The 20,144-nt window shown below is 39.8% G+C and overlaps 1 protein-coding gene across 1 annotated transcript; it reads right to left on the reverse strand.

Annotated features, from left to right (window-relative positions):
* Window positions 1-1,590: 1,590 nt before the first annotated feature.
* LOC143746203 (uncharacterized) lies at window positions 1,591-18,505 on the reverse strand. The gene is made up of 10 exons (XM_077238001.1): window positions 18,181-18,505; window positions 14,076-14,114; window positions 13,524-13,799; window positions 13,225-13,431; window positions 12,093-12,548; window positions 11,790-11,884; window positions 11,576-11,626; window positions 10,962-11,346; window positions 10,697-10,876; window positions 1,591-2,204 (listed from the first exon to the last, which is right to left on the reverse strand). Exons 1-10 carry the CDS (start codon window positions 18,503-18,505, stop codon window positions 1,591-1,593), a joined length of 2,628 nt encoding a protein of 875 aa, XP_077094116.1.
* Window positions 18,506-20,144: the final 1,639 nt, after the last annotated feature.

Here is a 20,144-nt window from a genome sequence, read left to right on the forward strand (position 1 = left end):
CCTCTTCTACATATGAACCTTCTCAAGGCCAAAATGCAGGAATCTGTATCCAATGAATAGGCCATTTCTAGATGGATAGCTCTGCTCGCCCAGCATGTAAACAAGACACCATATCTCTTTACCAGACTCCGGCCCCTTTTTACCTCGACTGGACCAATATAATCTGTACCTACGCATGTAAATGGAGGGGAATCACAAGCTAGACGACTTAACGGTAGATTGGCCATTTTTTGCTCCATTACTGGTGCGTTCCAACGTCTGCATGGCAGGCAGTTCCTGACTAGCTTCCGAGCAGCGGAATTGGCATGAACTAGCCAGTATCTCTGGCGAAGCTTTGAGAGTATCTGATTTTTTCCACATTGACCTGCTGATTGATGAATGTGGTCTAAAAGTAATGTGGAGAGATAACTGTTCTTTAGCAAAATGACTTGATGTTTCAAATCTTCAGGCATCGACATTTTGTGCAGCCTCCCTCCAACTCTTAAGATAACATCCATCAGAAAAGGGTCCAGTTTGTAGATACTGCTAGTTTTCTTAACAGTATGCCCTTTTCTCAGAGACGTCATTTCCGATTGAAATGTCTGTTGCTGGATAAAGCCTATTAACGCCTTCTCTGCTTGTTTAAGATCATCCACTGAAAGCTCTTTATCTCCAAATTGAGTTTTGCTCTCAGCTTTCCTGTAATTGGACCTGGTCAAATAATAAGGATCAGTGCTTTGTAGAGGAAGAATTGAGTGAGCATCTTTTTGTTTTTGGCTTGCCATCCAAAGCATCCATTTAAACTTCAGGATCCATGCAGTAGCCCTTTTGAGGCTATTCCAAGAAGAGAAGTGTTCGATGAATTTGTGAACAGTGTCAGAGCCTCCTGTTAAAACTATAGTGAAAGCCATAGCCCTCTTCACTATCTCGGAGTCGTCACAAGATAAAGTCATTTGCTCCTCCGGAAAGCACGGCCAATTTGATTCAGGCAGTGAAAGGAATTCTGGACCATTCCACCATCTTTCTGAACCAAGAAAGGAATCAATCGACAGGTCGCGTGATGCCGCATCTGCAGGGTTCAGTGAGCCATTCACATAATGCCACTGGGATTTCTCAGATAAATCACGTGTTTTGCAGACTCTATTTGCAACGTATGTTTTGAATCGTGTTGTGTCATTAAAAATGTATTTTAAGACAGATGTGCTATCTGTCCAGAAAAAAGATTGTGTGAGTGAAATTTCAATTTCTCTCTTGAGCATCCTGTCAACACATGTAGCAAGGACAGCGGCTGCCAACTCAAGCCTGGGTATAGTTACTGGTTTTAATGGAGCAACTCTGGCCTTGCCCAATACAAAGGCAACATGAACATCACCAATGATGTTGGTAAGGCGCAGGATTCACAGTAGGAATTCACAGTAGAAAGAGTAGTCCTCTTGGTGGACTGTTGATCCTTTAAGTTAACCTTAAAGAAAAAGGAGTCTGTTTCAGTGCTCCACTGAATTCTAAGAGCTCTTTCCACAGGGAGTTTACCAATATCAAGATCTAACGCCTACATGTCTTTGGCCTTCTCCTGTACTGGAATTTAAGCTAGAACAGAGCGACTATTACTTATCAGTCTAAATTCAGTCTAAATTCGCCGGTGGCGCAGACCATTCTCAAGTCTCGAATCAGGGCAATAGCTGCATCCTCATTGGGTAAGGAAGTTAGGCAGTCGTCAATATAGAAGTTCCTTCGAATGGTACTAAGAATCTCTTTACCAACGCTGCCCTTGTTGTCCTCTGCTGTTTTCTTGAGTGCATAGTTTGCACAACTAGGTGAAGAGACGGCACCGAAAAGGTGAACTAACATCCGATACTCTGCCAATGGTTGGCTAATGTCACAGCTAGGCCACCATAAGAACCGCAGAAAGTCCACATCCCCAGGTGTGACTATAACCTGATGAAACATTCCTTTGATATCCGCCATGACTGCCACGGGTTCTTGACGTAATCGAAGGATAACTCCGAGGAGACTGTTTGAGAGATCAGGTCCCTGTAGAAGCTCTTTATTTAAGGATGTGCCTTGAAATGAAGATCCGCAATCAAATACAACCCTAATTTTCTTTTTCCTCTTGTGGTACACGCTGTGATGGGGTATGTACCATACTCTTCCGAATTTTCCTGACAACTGATCTAATGTCACCTTTTCGGCATACCCTTTCTCCGAGAGGTGCTGTGGCAGAAATCCTGTTAAAAATCATCACTGCGTAAGAGACACTCAGAGACAAATTAATGGGAAATTTAATGGGAAAATCTGGGAAAGTATTTATTCTTGCAAGAATAGGTTCAGTCTAGTGCACAGAAGTTACGCTGTGCAAGAGAGTGACACACAACAGGAAGATATGAGACAGCTTTTATACTCTTTTAAAGGTTCCTCCTCACCCGCTGTACCTTTCACCCACCCAGATAAGGTCCTTACTGCTGTTCAGTTTCTACTTAAAGACACAAACTGGTACTGAAATAAACTGGCCAAAACTGACCGTCCCTAAGGTCAGAGGTCCTGTCCCATATGTTCCTGAAACGTCACGCACAAGCACGTAAACACATATACTTTTACATATTGAATAGGTTCTCTCTCTTATGGTACCTGTTTGGGATCAATGACTATTAAAATTTCTACTACAGAGGTTACCCATAAATTCCTTATAATCAGTAAATAGCTTATCGTCCCTTTGGAATCTCTTCATGAGGGTATTAGCTCTCTGTTCAGCTATCGTTCGATTATTAGGTAGGTAAACCTCCTCTTGACGGAATGGAAGTTTAAGTTGATAGTGACCATCTTGTTTAACAACAGAGTCTGCCGCAATTTTGAGGAACATCATGTCCTCAGCTGAATACTCAGGCTTCTCATCACATACCTTTTCAGGACAATCATGATTTAGCTGACTCAGGATGAGCTGTTCTACGCTGGAAATTGAAATCCTATTACAGGACACCTTTAGTCGTTCATTTCTGCTTAAAGATGGGCTTCTGCCCAAAGGTCCATTAATAAGCCATGCCAGTTGAGTTAGGACTGCATAGGGTCCATCTTCTTGACTATTAATAACCTTCCATGGCTCTATAAGCTTTGGAGCATAGACTCCAATCAACAGACCGACTTCCGCTTCAATGGTATTCAAACTGATCTCATTGAGATATGGCCAGTGCTGAATGTCCTCTTGAGTAGGAATGTTTTCTTTACCAACTGGTATAGAAGCTTGAGTAAAAACCTCTGGCAGGGGCAAAAAATTGTTACTGTCGAGGCTACTCACTTCCAGCCCATCCAATTTGTATGTATATATTGGTCTTTCCTGTCCCATAGTCGTGAGTAGAACATCTGTTCTCCTCCCTCTCACATGCAGCTTTTCCGTTAGACTTTCTGTACAGAAAGTTGCGGAACTTCCAGGATCAAGAAAAGCATAAGTCTCTATGATGTCACTCCCATTGCAGGCCTTAATCTTCACTGGCAAGATATCAAGTTTGTAGTCTAAAGAACCAACCTCCGCCTGTTCTGCTAACACCATGGCAATTGTAATTAAGTTACTACAACCTTTATCCTTCTGGGAAGTGTGTTGCTCTGTGAGGGGCATACTTTCGACATGGAGAACTGTTGGGTGGCTTTTGTGACAACTCTTACAATCCAGAAGTTTTCTACATGCTTTGCTCATATGCCCCTTTAGAAGACATGCAAAGCATAGCCCTTTTCCCTTTAGCAAATCTTCTCAAGATGAGGCTTTAACACTATCTGACGACATGCTTCCAGTGCATGATTGCCAAAACAGAACAAGCAGGGAGCCTGTAATGCAACACCTGTAGCCTCATGGCTCTTTACTTCTTTTGTACTGGATATCAGTTGTGATATTGAAGTAGCAAAGCTTTTCTTACTCCCGGACTTGAAAGGACGAGACCCTGTCTCGACCCTAATGCCCTTTGTAGCTAAAGTAGGGTCTAGAATATTGCCGAAGAGAGGGTCTTGAAGTATCTTTGCCTGTTTTTCAATAAAGACAACCACGTCCTGGAATTTGGCTCTACTATGTGTTCTTTCAAGAATGTCACTGTAGTATTTCCCTTCTATGTATGTGCGAGAAGGAAGGAGACCGGGGTCGGCTGGCTGAGGCTCGTGGTTATTTTTATTTAATAAACTCAGATCACTCGCGCCACATGCGCTCGTCAACATAAAACTCATTCACAGTATAAAGTACTCAGTAGCTTTTCAAATACAGTCCTCTTTCCTCCGCGATCCCACGAGTCCTCAGCCCTCTCTCCCCGAATGCTGGTTTCCGTCTGACTTTATACGGTCTCCCCACGCCAATTACTGCAACGAGACACAGGTGTTAGTCATTTTGCACTTGACCCACTTACCGCCGCTCGTCTCGCCACTCTCTCTCTCGTCGCAGACCTCGCTGAACCACGCCTCCCCCGCCACAGTCACATGCTGTGCTTCTCCACTTTTCACGTAGTTTATATGGGAGTTTGGATATAATCTGTTTAAGATTGGAAGGGAAATCAAGATCAAACATATTAGGAAGGTCTTCCGCAGCATTGCAACAGCCTCTTAAATAAAGTGCATAAGCATTAAGGGCGTTTCCATCATCTGTCTTGATATTACTCCAACTTAGGGCCTTTTCCATATAAGCACTGGTGATTTTCACTTCATCACCAAAATGACATTTGAGGAGCTTCTTAGCTTCGGCGTAACCCCTTATTGTATCCATATGCAAGCAGCTTCGGACAAGTTCCTTGGACTGGCCAGAAGTAAATTGTTCCAGACAGTAAAGTCTATCCCTATTATTATCTGTATTATCTTCTGTGCCATGTTCAAAGGCTTGCATGAAAGGGCGAAAATTTAGTGGATCTCCTTCGAACACTGGAATTTCTCTAGATGGGAGTAAAGTGTGTTTTTGCTGCAAGACCAGAAGTTCAGCAATGTCATTTTGCCTCCGTACCACATTCGAAAGATTCGTATTTGTAAGCCCCACGTCTGTGCAACTAACAGATGGATTTTGAAAAGTTGTAGCAGGATTATCAGATGTTACTGTCGCATCCTCAACATTGGACTTTCGGTGTGCTACTTGGTTGAGTTTTGGAGGTTGAAACATTCTTTGCAATGGAGTTTTTGGGATAGCTCCAAGTTGAATAAATTCAAAAGATGCTTTATCAGCAGTTACTTTTATCTTCATGGATGATACAGATGATGATATACTTGAGCTGTGAGAACTAAGAGATTTATGTGACCTCTTGGACACATTCGAAACACTATCACTTGGCTCGATAAGAGTTTGTGGATCCTTTTGAACATTTTTCCACATCTCATATTCACTCATAAAGTAATCAAATGTAGCCATTTTAGGCTCAAACCAGTCAATGCGCTCATTTTCCTTTTCATAGCTTTTCTTGCACAAGCCTATGAGCAGTCTTAAATTCTCAAAGTGACATAAAAAAGGTCTCTGCACTTCTTTTTATTGATTCCACATCAGCACCATCAGCAAGCAATGCCTTTACTTCATTCATCCTACGTGTGCACACACAAAGCCTTCCCCTACGCATGGAACTGAGGGAACCGATGCTTTGTTCAACTTCATCCTTCTAATTTTTGGACATTTCATCAGCCAGGTTTGACACAAACAAGCACAATCAGGTATCCAGCTTTCCATAGAATCAACAGGCCACAATATACACATAAGCATCAGCTTCTTGTACCATGCTTTGATCAAAGCCAAAATTCTCAACCACAGCTCTTAGAAATAAGTTCACCCTTGTTTACTCAAGCATTGGATGAGTTTCAGAACACTTTTGGCTATCGATGCATGTCACTCATGGCCTGATCATTCCAAATGTATGGAATGTGAGGGAAAGTATGTTTGACGCTACACCTGTTTTAACATGACTTGAACTTAACTGTAACAAAAAGGTGAAAACTTAGAGACAAAACTCTAGCCTCCAAAACAAGCAGTGTGGTGTAATGTATGTCAAAAAACTGTCTCCCTTGCCACATCACTTCCTGTTTAAGATGGCTACCTGCAGGAAGTCCCCAAAAGGGGTGCAATTCTTTCCCATTACCACACGGGGGAGTACAGACAATAGTACAGACGAAATTACAGACTTATGGCTCCTACAACGCCCTTGCCTACAGAGAGATGCATCTCAGATGCACGCCCGCCCTCCGCTGGCCTCTGCCCACTTTTCCAGCATTTTTCAAATATTGCCAGTGGGTGGAGTCAGGCTCTGACCAGGGGTTTAGTTACCCTTTAAGGCTTTGAAAATGAACCTTCGGGGATCTACTGTAGCCTAGTTATATTCACCGTAGGTTTTCATACATGACTGTATTCATTTCAGTTATTACAGGTGGAGCTGGGGAAGGTGGAGGGTTTGGAAAGCACACTGAAACTACGGCAAATCCTAACAAAGTATTTGAACTTTGAGCAGCAAACAAGCTCATTGGCTACTGATCCAGCAGGAACCAATAGACTTTGCCCTGTAGTGATGATGTGATTGTTGACATGTTAAAAACGCTATAAAACTCCAAAGTAACCATCTGTGACAAATACCTACCACCTAGCAACACCATAGCAACTAGCCAGAACTACCTACTGTAGCAAACGAGTGCTGAGTTTTGCCACTGCAAGCACCACTCACATTTTCTTCAGGAAATGTACATTCCAGTTATTATTATTATTGTCCACAGGCTCTAGTCTCATTATAGGCTTATGTTTTAGACAGACTCAACAATGCACTGAAGTTTGCAACAATGTAGATTTTGTTTCGAGAAGCAGCGGTTTTGTTTCAGTTCAAAGCTTTCTCATAGGTCGATACTGTTTAAAAGCATTTCTTCTTTTTTTATCCATTGAAAGCATTCATTCAGAAGGGTCATATACAGTAGGGCTGGGTTTTGTTCAAAAGTTTTTGATATCGATACTGATACCATGACTTCGACACCGGTTCCTGAACTATACTTTTTTCGATACCAATTTTATGTACAGATAATATTATAGCAGAGGCTGTTACATTAGTGTGAAGAGGGGAAAAACAAGAAAGCTAAACTCTTAGTGCAGCCAACCTTGAGGATAACAACACTTTACACGATAAATAGTTGAATCAAAAAGCATGTGTAATTCATTGAAATCATTGAAACTTTTCATGAAACAACAATTTATTAACAGTTTAACAACAATTACATTCTTACTGTTTTTTTCTTCAAATTTCATTTTATTTTTACCCAGTTCTGTGCTTTCTGTTTTATCTCATCTATATGGTTTAATCAAAACCATATCAAATAAATTGAATTCATAAAAGCAAAGTAAGAATATGGACCTATGAAGGGTTGTTTTTTTTTTTTTTGTAAAGAAATTCTGTATTGTGTATTTTAATATTTCTGGTAATCAAATGAAGGCGTAAAACATTTATTCATATGAAAATTAAATAAGCCCTTTAGTTGTTTGGCAAACAAGTGACAGAGGAAGAAACACAACAGAGGAAGAAAATTTGTTTTAATAATAATTGTATTATAGTATTACATTAAGATGTACATTATACTCTACAAGAGTAATATATATCTATCACAGTTCCTTTAAGTCAAACCAAACTTTTATTTTGACGGGTTTCCGTATAGGCCTTTTTTATTGATGCCAACAGAAAGAAAATGTAACAAATACATAACAACAGTAACAATAAAACCCAGGACATGTGTCAAGAAAATAGTACCAATAAAATAACATAAAGCCAGAGGGGATGGAAAAAAATAGATAAATAAAATTATACAAAGTTAAACATTGAAAGTAATTTTTGACTCTTTCAAAGATTTTCTGTTTTTATGCCCATTAAAGACAAAACATATGAATTATAGTCTACCAGAAAAATTGACAGTAGCGGGATCTTACCCAAGAATTTGTATTTGTGAATAAAAAATTTGCCAAGTATCATGAACAGATTAACAATGTACTGGAAATACAAATTTGAATTGTGGTAAAGAAAAATAATATTAAAGGTGTTAATACATATTCTGACATTTGTTTTTTCAAGAGATAGGTACATAACTCGTTCAAGAAAGATTTAACACAAACACATTCACAAAAAGATGTACAATTGTCTCTTCTACATCACAGAAAGTGCATTTATTTTCAATGTTTTGGATATACTTATTGAGTACACTATTACCAGGGTAGCATCTCTGCAACATTCTTAAATGTAATTTTGTTTGTTAAAAGATATTTGTGTGGAAGAGACCAGACAAGACTCCAATTAACATTGTATAACGTCATCATTCATTTGAAAGATGATGCTGGAATAGATTTTCTGTTAATATTGAATTTGTCGTCAGTAATCAAAATCCCTTCAATTGAAATAGAAGTGTTGTACAAAGAAATAGGTCTATAGGTTTGCTCTCCTTTCAAGAGTTTTTATAACACTAGGAATGGCGTTGAATACAATATTAAATTAATTTCCTGAAGCTCCAAAAGCAATTTTTTTTGGAGAATTATGATAAGGAACAAAACTGACAATTGTCATCCATCAGCTGATTAACAATAGAGATGTTATTTAAATACCATCTCTCAAAAAATGTTGATCTATTTCTGTAAATAATATTCTGGTTGTTCCAAATAAAACCACGTTGAGGTGAAAAATGATGTTTGTAAACCCGTAACCACGATAATAAAAACCTGTTGGTGAAATTTTGATAATTTAATGGGTAGTTTTCCGAGTGAGAAGGGGCACTGTAACAAAAATCCAATATCTCCAATTTCCTCAAAATGAGGAATAAAATGAGGAAACATGTTCCATATAAAGTCTTTTTAAACAATTTACTTTCAGCACATGGTAAAATAGGGTAAAGTCAACTACTCCAAGACCTCCATCACTAACCTCTTTTCTTAGACCCTCCTTTATAATTGTGTGTGATTTATTTTTCCACATGAAATTATATAATAATTTATCTAAAAACATAATGACTTAGGACAATCATTACAGAAAAGAGATAAGAAACTCTTGATAGACCCTCTAGCCTCCATAGAGAATAGTTTCGCTCAAATTAAAAGTTGTCAAAGTGAGAATATTAAACCGAAAAAGGACTGTATAAATATGAATCCTTCATGTTCTGCGTGTCTCTGTGTCGATGAATGGCATCGCGCTGTTGCCATCAAGCTGGCATAAACTAGTGTTTTTCCTTGATGCCTCGCCACAGCCAATCACCAGCACTTGATTTGTGCACATCATACATGATGCATGCTTATTGTTTCACTGACGTTGACAAGATTAACCCCTCAGGTATCGAAATTTGGTACCGAACGACAAGACAATTTTTGATTCTCGATGGTATCGAGGCAATTCGGTCAGTGCCTAAAAAGTATGGAAGTCGATACCCAGCAGCCCTAATACAGATTTGTCATACATAAGGCGCTATATAGATAAAGATGACTTGTCATAACTTGAATTTTAAAACATAGTGAATTGAGCTGTGATGACTTGATAACTTGTTTCCAGTCTTCAGTCTCTCATGTTCTTGCTCAGACGTGGACAGGCTCGGATCTCTCTGGTGTGGCGCTTGAGTTCCTGTCAGGTCGGGGTTGGACTTCAGGCTTCGGGTCGAGTCTCCGGCTCAAGCCCTCCAAGGACAGAAGGTGTGTTCTTTCCTATCCGATACAAAGATTATATGAACAAGTCAACTCATGAATGATATTTTAAGAGCTGTTCTACAACAGAATTGAATTCTGTTTGCATTGATTCTGTTATTTTCCTGTTTACCGTGAAGTCTGTATTGTACAAAGCGCTATATAAATGAAGGTGACTTGACTATAACAAGAACATTCCAATGAACACAAATTTGAAAATCTCACTACAAACAATCCAGATTTGAAGACAAATGATAATAATCGTTCTCTGTCTGTTACACTTCCTCACACCTGAAATCACTGATCAAGTGAATCTCCTGAACTTCTCCAACAGTAGACCATTTCTAATCCATTCATGTTGTGACATCTGCTCTAACGTGGGCCGTTTCGTTGGATCCCGGGCTAGGCACTGGCTAATCAGATCACAGCATTCTGTACAAATGTTAATAAGGAGAGAGCTGGTTAGTCATGTGACTTGGAATCTATGAAAACAGCATCTAAAACGTGATTAATATCATGTAAAATGTTCCTTATCTTTACTTTAAAAGTGAAGCATGTCGTTTCTGCGACACTAGTGGCACCAGGCGGAATTACAAGATAAAGCATATTTTCAAACAAACCCCGCAAAGGCCCCTTTCGTGCATCTGGTGTTCCCCAACTTAAACATCACAAACCCAGCTCTTACTGGTTCTTGTGAAGGCATGTTTCAGGAACAACATATTAGAAATACGTTTAGCTGTGTTGCATTTGTCTTGATGAAAATGTGTCTTTCTGAACAGGTGCGTGATGATGCTGTATGGTATCGAAGCGTGCTTTATAGCCCGTAGCATCACAACGCTCTGTTCACTTTGACGCGTTCTTGACCCGTTTAATCTTTTAAGGTATAAATGCAGCGAATTTCGGTTTTCACTTCTGTAACTAAAGCTGGATTTCTTTTGCCACGGCTCCGCCTGCTACAGTAACCACGGCCCAAAATCTCGCTCCACGTTGAGCCATATATAAACAATCTTACATACTTCACCTTTAACTGTTTCTGTACAGAGCCTTTACTTTATGTGTGTGTGTTTATCAGTGTTATCAATATTATTCACTCACCTCTGGATAAGTTGGAATTCTGAAATGTAACTTTGGCTTCTATGACTTCCGTTCTACTGCGAAAAGGACGAGATGCGTTCACCATCTCATACAACATCACTCCTAGAGCCCAGACATTTGCTGGGACGGCGTGGAATCTGGGTTCTGTGAAGACTTCAGGTGGGCAGTGATCCTGTCTTCCTGTAAGCAAGACATTTGCACATTGTTGAGCTTTTTTTCTTAAAGCGTCACTACATTCAGGTTTCCACATTCCCAAAATGCTCACCAAAGTATACGTCGCTCTCGTAGCCCTCACTACTGAATAGCTGACCGCAGCCAAAGTCTATCAGCTTGAGGTCTAACGAGTTTCTCTTCAACAGGAAATTCTGCGCATGAATGTCATTGTGAAAAACGCCATGCTCGATGCAGTGTTGTACTGCCAGCACAGCCTGCGGCATGAAGACCCGTGCTACTGTTTCACACACGTCAGGATTATGACGAGTGATGAAGTCCAGCAAGCTCTCGCAGGGTTCAGGGAACTCCATGATGAGAGTGAATTTTCGAGGGTGTTCAAACCAATCGTATAGCTGTATGACGTATGGGCTCATGGGTTCTCGCCTCATCATTAGCAGCAGCGCCACTTCTGTAATGAGAGGTTCGGGATGTCCAGGCTAGAGAAAAGCAGTAGACAGAAGCTTAGCTGGGTAAAAATCTGACCAAAACATTTTTAAGCGTACTTTTCTTTGATCTTTTTAGATACGTTTAAAAGAGCCTCAAAAGAGCTCAAAGTCTTTTCTTATTTGTCAATCACATTTACACCTAATGCTTCCTATGGGTGTATTAACTACAGCAATCTGCACTTAAACAACTAAATACATATTCAGGTTATGGCCAACTTACAATATAAAGATAAAGAAAATTGTCAAACTTGCGCATCCGCTTGATGGCAACCTGAAAAAAAGAGAAATAAAAACACAAAACAGTTTCAAGTTAAAAACAGTAACAGTATTCAAGCACTTGACCTTGCACTAAGTATTAAACCATTTGTAAATTGTTTTGAATATGTTTTGATGCACACAAAAGCCAAACGTTTGTACAATTCGGGAAGATTTACCTTTTTGCCATCAAATTTGCGTGTTCCCCTGTACACACTGCCAAACGCTCCGCATCCAAGTATATCTCCCACTTTATAGAGAGACTCAAAGGAATCTGAAAAACAAACAGAAAAATATGAGAAATATATATGAGATTGTTTTATTCAGAAAATATCAGTCCTGGCTGTGTCGAGAAAATAACATTAATATGGGGAAAATAATATAAATATTCTCTGAAAACAAGCCTTAAGATATTTTGAGTGGAAAACAAGACAGCAATACTGTTTAAAATAATGTGGGAGAAATAAGGACTGGCGATTTACCATTATTTGGCTCGACACCGGAGAGATCTGGTGCAGGTGATGATGTATCAGGACCGGGTGATGATGTATCAGGATCAGGTGATGATGTATCAGGATCGGGTGATGAGGTATCAGGATCAGGTGATGATGTATCAGGACCGGGTGATGAGGTATCAGGACCGGGTGATGATGTATCAGGACCGGGTGATGATGTATCAGGACCGGGTGATGATGTATCAGGACCGGGTGATGATGTATCAGGACCGGGTGATGATGTATCAGGATCAGGTGATGATGTATCAGGACCGGGTGATGATGTATCAGGATCAGGCTCTGGCTCCAGATCTGCTGGAGGGACAAAAGGCTCCACAACATCCACAGCACAACTGTGGCAACAGCAGCAGAAATAACCCTTCACAGCCTTCCATATCCTGTTGAGGAAACAACCAATTCTTTTCCTCTTCCTTGTAGGTTTTCCTGAAATGAAGTGAAACATCTCTGATGTCAAATTAATGATATCATGATAACTTACATTTTACTGTTGAATTCTTATCTGTAATGTTATAAATCCAAAGTAATGGAAATATTTCCAAGCTACCCACCTGACTTCTGCTAAATGCCTGCATAAATGTCCCAAAATCTTATTTCACAATATTAATAGTCCTTTTATTTCACAATTTTTATTTAATTATTTATCAAAAATATAATTCTATTGGGGCTGGAATGCTGTCTGAGAATCGGCATTCTGTGCGCGTGTTTCTGGTGTGTGTCAGACAGCGCAAGTACCATTGAGTTCACGGCTTATTGAGAACGTTTTGCTAATGTTCCCATAAAGTTAAGCAATCGTTATTCTAAATGTTCCCTGAACGTTCACAGCGTCCAGTTTTTTCAATGTTTCATAAAAGAAATTTCTTGGTTAAATGAACATTATATTTCATAATTTTGCATTATGGGAACGTTACTTTTGAATGTTCTCTTAATGCTCTGAAAATGGTCAAATTAAAATATTTCTGAACAAATTTAATCAAAATTCAGCTGAGCAACAGTAGATGTGACGGGACATTAACATGCTAAAAACTTGAAGCAGTTCTGCATGAAATGGCAAAATCTCTATCTGTACACTTTACACTGCCCAGCCTTATTTCAGTCTCACCTGTTGAGCTCTTGTTCACAGGAGAAGCATCCATGGCACCCTGAGCAGTTCGGCCACTCGAAGTCTCAGTCGGCTCGACAGGAACTTGACCCGGCAGCGGACGGCACTGCCACCCTTCCAAGCTGTCGGACCTGGACAGCCTCAACAACTCTCTGCATAACCACCTCTCCACATTGTCCTCAGAGAGGGACAAAGATGATGAAGAGTCTGGAAAATTTCAGATATTAAAAATCATTTTTTTTCTTTTGTTGTAATAATATTTAGAATCAACGTAAGAATTGTTCAAAGCCTATTCTGACCTCTGCGAGAGTGTGTAGATGAAGTGGACGGACGTCCATCATCTGGGCTCTTCTGGCTGCCGATCTGCCACTCCTTCCTGTGAGCCGGACCTGTGGACACAGAAAAAGACAACTCAGAAGACAAAGACTGTGTTAAATAACCATGAAGCTCCTGGATCTGTGTCTGGGTCGGGGCTGGCAGCGGATCCTGATCACGGCCATCAGAACCGGGTCTCCAAACCTCCCGACCAGCCGTCTGAGAGACAGCAGCTCTCCTGCATCTGGAGCGGCCTGATGCTGGAATATTTCACATAGCTAGTATTAATGGTTTAACAATAACCAATACTCAATGTCAGTGGTCAATTACAAAGTGTCACTATACATAACTTTAGTTACTCAGATTGAAAAGTTGATTTCATATGCAAGGAGTCAAATACATGTGAGGACTTAGCTGGGAAAATTGGGGGATCAAATTTACATTGCACAAGTTTCTTCACATTAATTTACTCAACCATTGTACAACAATATTATACCATAACATACCATGTACAAATAAAAAACTAAAGCACTCACCTCCTCTTCCCCCGATGTGAGCCATTGACATCCACCAATCTGCAATAAAAACAATACAAAAAAACAATACAAAAAAGAGAACAAAATACAAATCTCCTCAGAAATACTACAATTAAATTAAATAATAAACAAAAAAATTAATAAAGCGCCAAGCTCCTTCTAGCGTAAGAAAATAACAATTAAATAGAAGTCTCCACAAAAAAAAATATAAACTCTTTAAAAAAATGTATATATATATGGAAAGGATATATGCTCCGATCTTCTTCTAGAATAAAAGTCTCTTCTCAGCTTCAGCTTCACAAGATTTGCATAGAAAATACTTTGCAAAAGTCTCTGAATTGTTCGCCTCGTCTCTCAATCAACTCAGAAAGCGATCAGTTCGAGTGTAAACATTTGCAGTCAAAATTCATAGCACGCGTCGCTATAGCAACTAAAGTTCAAATCATTCATAACCACGTACGTAACGTTGCACCAGAATTCGCGTGCGTGAGCGCACATCGATTCTCAACACATTTATCGAAAAGTAACAACCTTAATTTTAAACAGTTATTATTATTAATATTATTATCCGTGGAATTATTCTTGCCCAAAATCTTCATTAGCTATTAATAATTAAGCAAATAAGCGCCGCCTTCGCAAGGCACTTACAGTCTAATGGATCCCCATAGTCATTGCTTCTGTCCAAAATGCGTGCAAAAAGGCACAAGGAAGGATAAATCGGATATAATGTTATTATAAAGTCTAGAAGAATTTATTAATACATTTCCGCATATAAACATCAAGCCAATCAGTTTTCAGTGACACATATGCGTCATCACACCGGTTCGTAGTAACGTTAGAGTGGTGAAGAAAAGAAATCCATATTAATAAAGCCCATTTATTTTACTAATCAAGGAGTGGAGGATGACGTTCATCATTTATTTTACAATAATCATTAACACTAACTTTCTCAAATAATGTTTAACAGATTATTTAAGTTATTAACAGTTTATCTGCGCTGTCATGTGCCGATTCGGACTGAAATATTACGGAGGTAAAGCGTTAAGAATAATGTACGGTAATAAAACATACATCGAAATAAAATGAACTTTATGTGAATAAAATAAAATTCTAAACTTTCCGTTATTGACTTCATTTTTCCGATGGACGCAAAAACAGCAGTAATTTGCCCCGATATTTTAATTACATTAATTCCTACATTTCTTTTAAATCAAAAAACAGAACCCCAATCAAAGAAATACATCTAAAATAAATGCTTCGGCCCCATTCACCAGTAACACAACAGCGGATTATCAGTGAATCCCAGTTGTCTCCGACGAAAGTTTATAAAACTATCCCGTGTAAAATGATCACTACAGAGGCGGGTTTTGGTGGTGATCCTCAGCTCTCCATCAAGGTGGCTCTTCACAAAATTAATCCACCTCTTCTTGATGTGATCGTTTTTAGGAAATGTAAATAAGGACACCGATCTGTTTTGTACGTGATCGCATCCAGGTAGTACGCATTTCCTTGAGCGGTAAACTGATGCGAATGTGCTCTACTTATATTGTTAGGGGAGCGGCCAGCCTCAGGGGCTCCAGTGCGTCATCAGGTAGGGGCGGGGCCAAGTGCTCAGGGGCTCCAGTGCATCATCGAGTACCCTTTTAGCCCCGCCCAAAAAATCCCTAAAATATCAATGGTGAAAAACTGTTTAATGGTCTAACTCCACAATTCAGTACTTCACAGTTCACAGTCTTTGTAATGTGTTTTAGCAATACATTTCTAACATTTATAATGTGTTTAGAATTTTTTTTTGGGTTTACAAAAAAAAACGACATTTGGGTTTAAAGTGTTTTAATTCTACAATAATGGTGTAAAAACGTCTGAGTGCTGCCCTCTTCAGGTTGAAAGGTGGCTACTGCAGTTGAATTTTCCTATTGGAAGGTGTGGTACCCTCTGACGTCCGAGGGTACCAGCTAACCACGCCTGTAGTGGCCTTTCATTTTTAAGCCACTTCCGTGAGGGAAAGTATGTTTGACGCTACACCTGTTTTAACATGACTTAAACTTTATTGTAACAAAAAGGTGAAAACTTAAAGGGTAACTAAACCCTAAACCAACTTTTTTTAGTTAATGATCTGTAAGAATGGGGCTTTATTAGTGTTGTTCATTGATTCAAGTAAAGTTTTTGACATTTGGGTTTAAAGTGTTTTAATTCTACAATATATGGTGTAAAAACGTCTGAGTGCTGCCCTCTTCAGGTTGAACGGTGGCTACTGCAGTTGAATTGTCATATTGGATGTTTGCGGTGGTTCGTGACGTAAGGGGTGGGTGGTGACGTAAGCAGGTTCCAGCTCACCACGCCCTTGGTACAAAAAAGTTTAAATAAGTTGGTATAAAAAACAACTTATTTCGTCAAAACCACTGTAGCGCGTCAGGAGTTGCAATTGCCAGTATTGAAAACAATCAGGATAGAGTATTTTAGCGTCTATTTAGCATAGCATTTATATAGTTATTTAGATTATTTCGTGTAGCCTAGGTAGTTAATTAGCATAGTTGTTAGTGTTGTATTGCACGGGCGTCAGTTTGGTTTGAAATGTGCTGGGGACAGAGACACATTCGGAAGTCCATTTTCAGAAGTGCCGGGTACAAACTTGTCAAACTGTGCAGCATCTCTGCTCAGCGCGTAAATAAATGCATCGATCCGCAAATTTTTTGAGTTCTTAAATGATCTAGTGGTAGATCTTTTGCCAAGCATGTCAGAGGTTACAGGTTCTAATCCGCACTCGTATTGTTTTTTCTCTCTCATCAAAACTGAATATGTTCATCAGTGATTACAGTCTGTATCAAGCAGGGACACGTTTGTGTGCATTTTATTTTGTGATTTCAGTCTCCACAACGGCGATAGATTGAAGAGCGCGTCCGAGTGAAGACTGCGCGAGCCAGAACACTGTATCCATGACACTGATAGCAGCGGCAAACGAGCGCTCAGCTTGATTTCAAAAACAACACATTTTAGCTTTAGATCTCTTATTTAATGGCAAACTAAATGACTGCTCTGGTAGTTAACTGGAGATGTTTTATTTATTTGTATTAGGTACATCCGTGTCTTAATGTTTCCGCTCAGGCCCGTCCTGGGTTCTATCTCTATCTCCGCTGGGCTCTGCCCACTTTTCCAGCATTTTTCAAATATTGCTAGTGGGTGGAGTCAGGCTCTGACCAGCGGTTTAGTTACCCTTTAAAGACAAAACTCTAGCCTCCAAAACAAGCAGTGTGGTGTAAGTTAGGTCAAAAAACTGTCTCCCTTCCCCCCGTCCCTTGCCACATCACTTGCTACCTGCAGGAAGTCCCCAAAAGGGGTGCAATTACTGCAATTACCACACAGGGGAGTACAGACAATAGAACATACAAATTTACAGACTTATGGCTCCTACATTGCCCCTTAATTGACGATGATAAGGCAATTATATAAAATATTGAGGAGCCATATGAATACTTTTTATGAAAATATTTTCAATCTGTTCACACACAAAAAAAGTGTCTCAAATAGTCCAATGGAAAAGTCAATGAAAAAGGTAAAAAAAAAAACGTCAAACGTCCAAAAAAATTCATCAAAAATGGTGATCGTTACCTTCATCAAGAGAGCATGTAAACTCTGCAAGCAACTGAAATTACTATTAGTTACTCTTGAAGAAGACATCGTTTATTAATTGGTCTTTCCAGTGTGTTGGACTTTGTTTTAGCCAAGGCATGACGAACATGTCCTCTTTTGTCAGGCAAGGTCTTTGTGATCCGTCCCATAGGCCAAGAGTTTCTGGGTGATTTATCGTCTACTATAAGAACTATGTCCCCCGGCTTAAGTTTTTTTCGCACTTCATGCCATTTCTGCCTCTCTTGCATCAGTGGCAAGTACTCTCTTGTCCATCTCTTCCAAAATAGATCACTGATATACTGGACTTGTCTCCATCTCCGTCTTGAATACAAGTCATTTTTTATGAACAATCCAGGTGGCAGAATCGGGTTTCCTTTCTGCAGTAGGAGATGATTAGGTGTAAGAGGCTCGGGATCTGTGATATCATCAGATATGGTGGTAATAGGGCGATCATTGACTATAGCCTCTACCTCACAGAGTGCTGTTTGTAGTCCCTCTTCATCTAAGGCTTGTTGTTTTAAGACGGAATACAGAGACCTCTTAATGATGCGGACAAGCCTTTCCCATATGCCTCCGTGATGAGTCCCTGAGGGAGAGTTAAAACTCCATTTGATTCCCTCGTTCAGCATTGCACGTTTGATCTTGCTGTTATCCAGCTGAGCGAGACAATCTCTAAGCTCTCGTTCGGCTCCTACGTAATTAGGTCCATTGTCTGATATAATTTCTTGAACTTGACCTCTTCTACATATGAACCTTCTCAAGGCCAAAATGCAGGAATCTGTTTCCAATGAATAGGCCATTTCTAGATGGATAGCTCTGCTCGCCAAGCATGTAAACAAGACACCATATCTCTTTACCAGACTCCGGCCCCTTTTTACCTCGACTGGACCAATATAATCTGTACCTACGCATGTAAATGGAGGGGAATCACAAGCTAGACGACTTAAAGGTAGATTGGCCATTTTTTGCTCCATTACTGGTGCGTTCCAACGTCTGCATGGCAGGCAGTTCCTGACTAGCTTCCGAGCAGCGGAATTGGCATGAACTAGCCAGTATCTCTGGCGAAGCTTTGAGAGTATCTGATTTTTTCCACATTGACCTGCTGATTGATGAATGTGGTCTAAAAGTAATGTGGACAGATAACTGTTCTTTGGCAAAATGACTTGATGTTTCAAATCTTCAGGCATCGACATTTTGTGCAGCCTCCCTCCAACTCTTAAGATACCATCCATCAGAAAAGGGTCCAGTTTGTAGATACTGCTAGTTTTCTTAACAGTTGCCCTTTTCTCAGAGAAGTCATTTCCGATTGAAATGTATGTTGCTGGATAAAGCCTATTAACGCCTTCTCTGCTTGTTTAAGATCATCCACTGAAACCTCTTTATCTCCAAATTGAGTTTTGCTCTCAGCTTTCCTGTAATTGGACGTGGTCAAATAATAAGAATCAGTGCTTTGTAGAGGAAGAATTGATTGAGCATCTTTTTGTTTTTGGCTTGCCATCCAAAGCATCCTTTTAAACTTCAGGATCCATGCAGTAGCCCTTTTGAGGCTATTCCAAGAAGAGAAGTGTTCGATGAATTTGTGAACAGTATCAGAGCCTCCTGTTAAAACTATAGTGAAAGCCATAGCCCTTTTCACTATCCCGGAGTCGTCACAAGATATAGTCATTTGCTCCTCCGGAAAGCAAGGCCAATTTGATTCAGGTAGTGAAAGGAATCTTTCTGAACCAAGAAAGGAATCAATCGACAGGCCGCGTGATGCCGCATCTGCAGGGTTTAGTGAGCCATTCTCATAATGCCACTGGGATTTCTCAGATAAATCACGTGTTTTGCAGACTCTATTTGCAACGTAGGTTTTGAATCGTGTTGTGTCATTAAAAATGTACTTTAAGACAGATGTGCTATCTGTCCAGAAAATAGATTGTGTGAGTGAAATTTCAATTTCTCTCTTGAGCATCCTGTCAACACATGTAGCAAGGACAGCGGCTGCCAACTCAAGCCTGGGTATAGTTATTGGTTTTAATGGAGCAACTCTGTTCTTGCCCAATACAAAGGCAACATGAACATCACCAATGATGTTGGTAAGGCGCAGGTAACTAGCAATACCATCCCCTGATTCACTCGCATCACTAAAATTATGTAATTGTGCAGTTTCTATTTTGCCATAACTTGCTGGTTTGAAACATCTGCGAAAACTTAGGTGGTTAAGTTTGTTCAAACCCTCAAGCCATTCCTCCCAGTATTTTGTTAAGTTGTCTGGAATCTTATCATCCCAACCACAGCTGACTCTGCAAAGTTCCTGTTGGATTCTTTTTGAAGGAAGAATCAATGGAGCAAGAAATCCGATTGGATCGTAGATGGAATTCACAGTAGAAAGAGTAGTCCTCTTGGTGGACTGTTGATCCTTTAAGTTAACCTTAAAGAAAAAGGAGTCTGTTTCAG

The sequence above is a fragment of the Siphateles boraxobius genome, unplaced genomic scaffold (genome assembly GCF_051911475.1).
Source record: "Siphateles boraxobius isolate OS27281-9 unplaced genomic scaffold, OSU_SipBor_1 1, whole genome shotgun sequence".
NCBI classification, from domain to species: domain Eukaryota; kingdom Metazoa; phylum Chordata; class Actinopteri; order Cypriniformes; family Leuciscidae; genus Siphateles; species Siphateles boraxobius.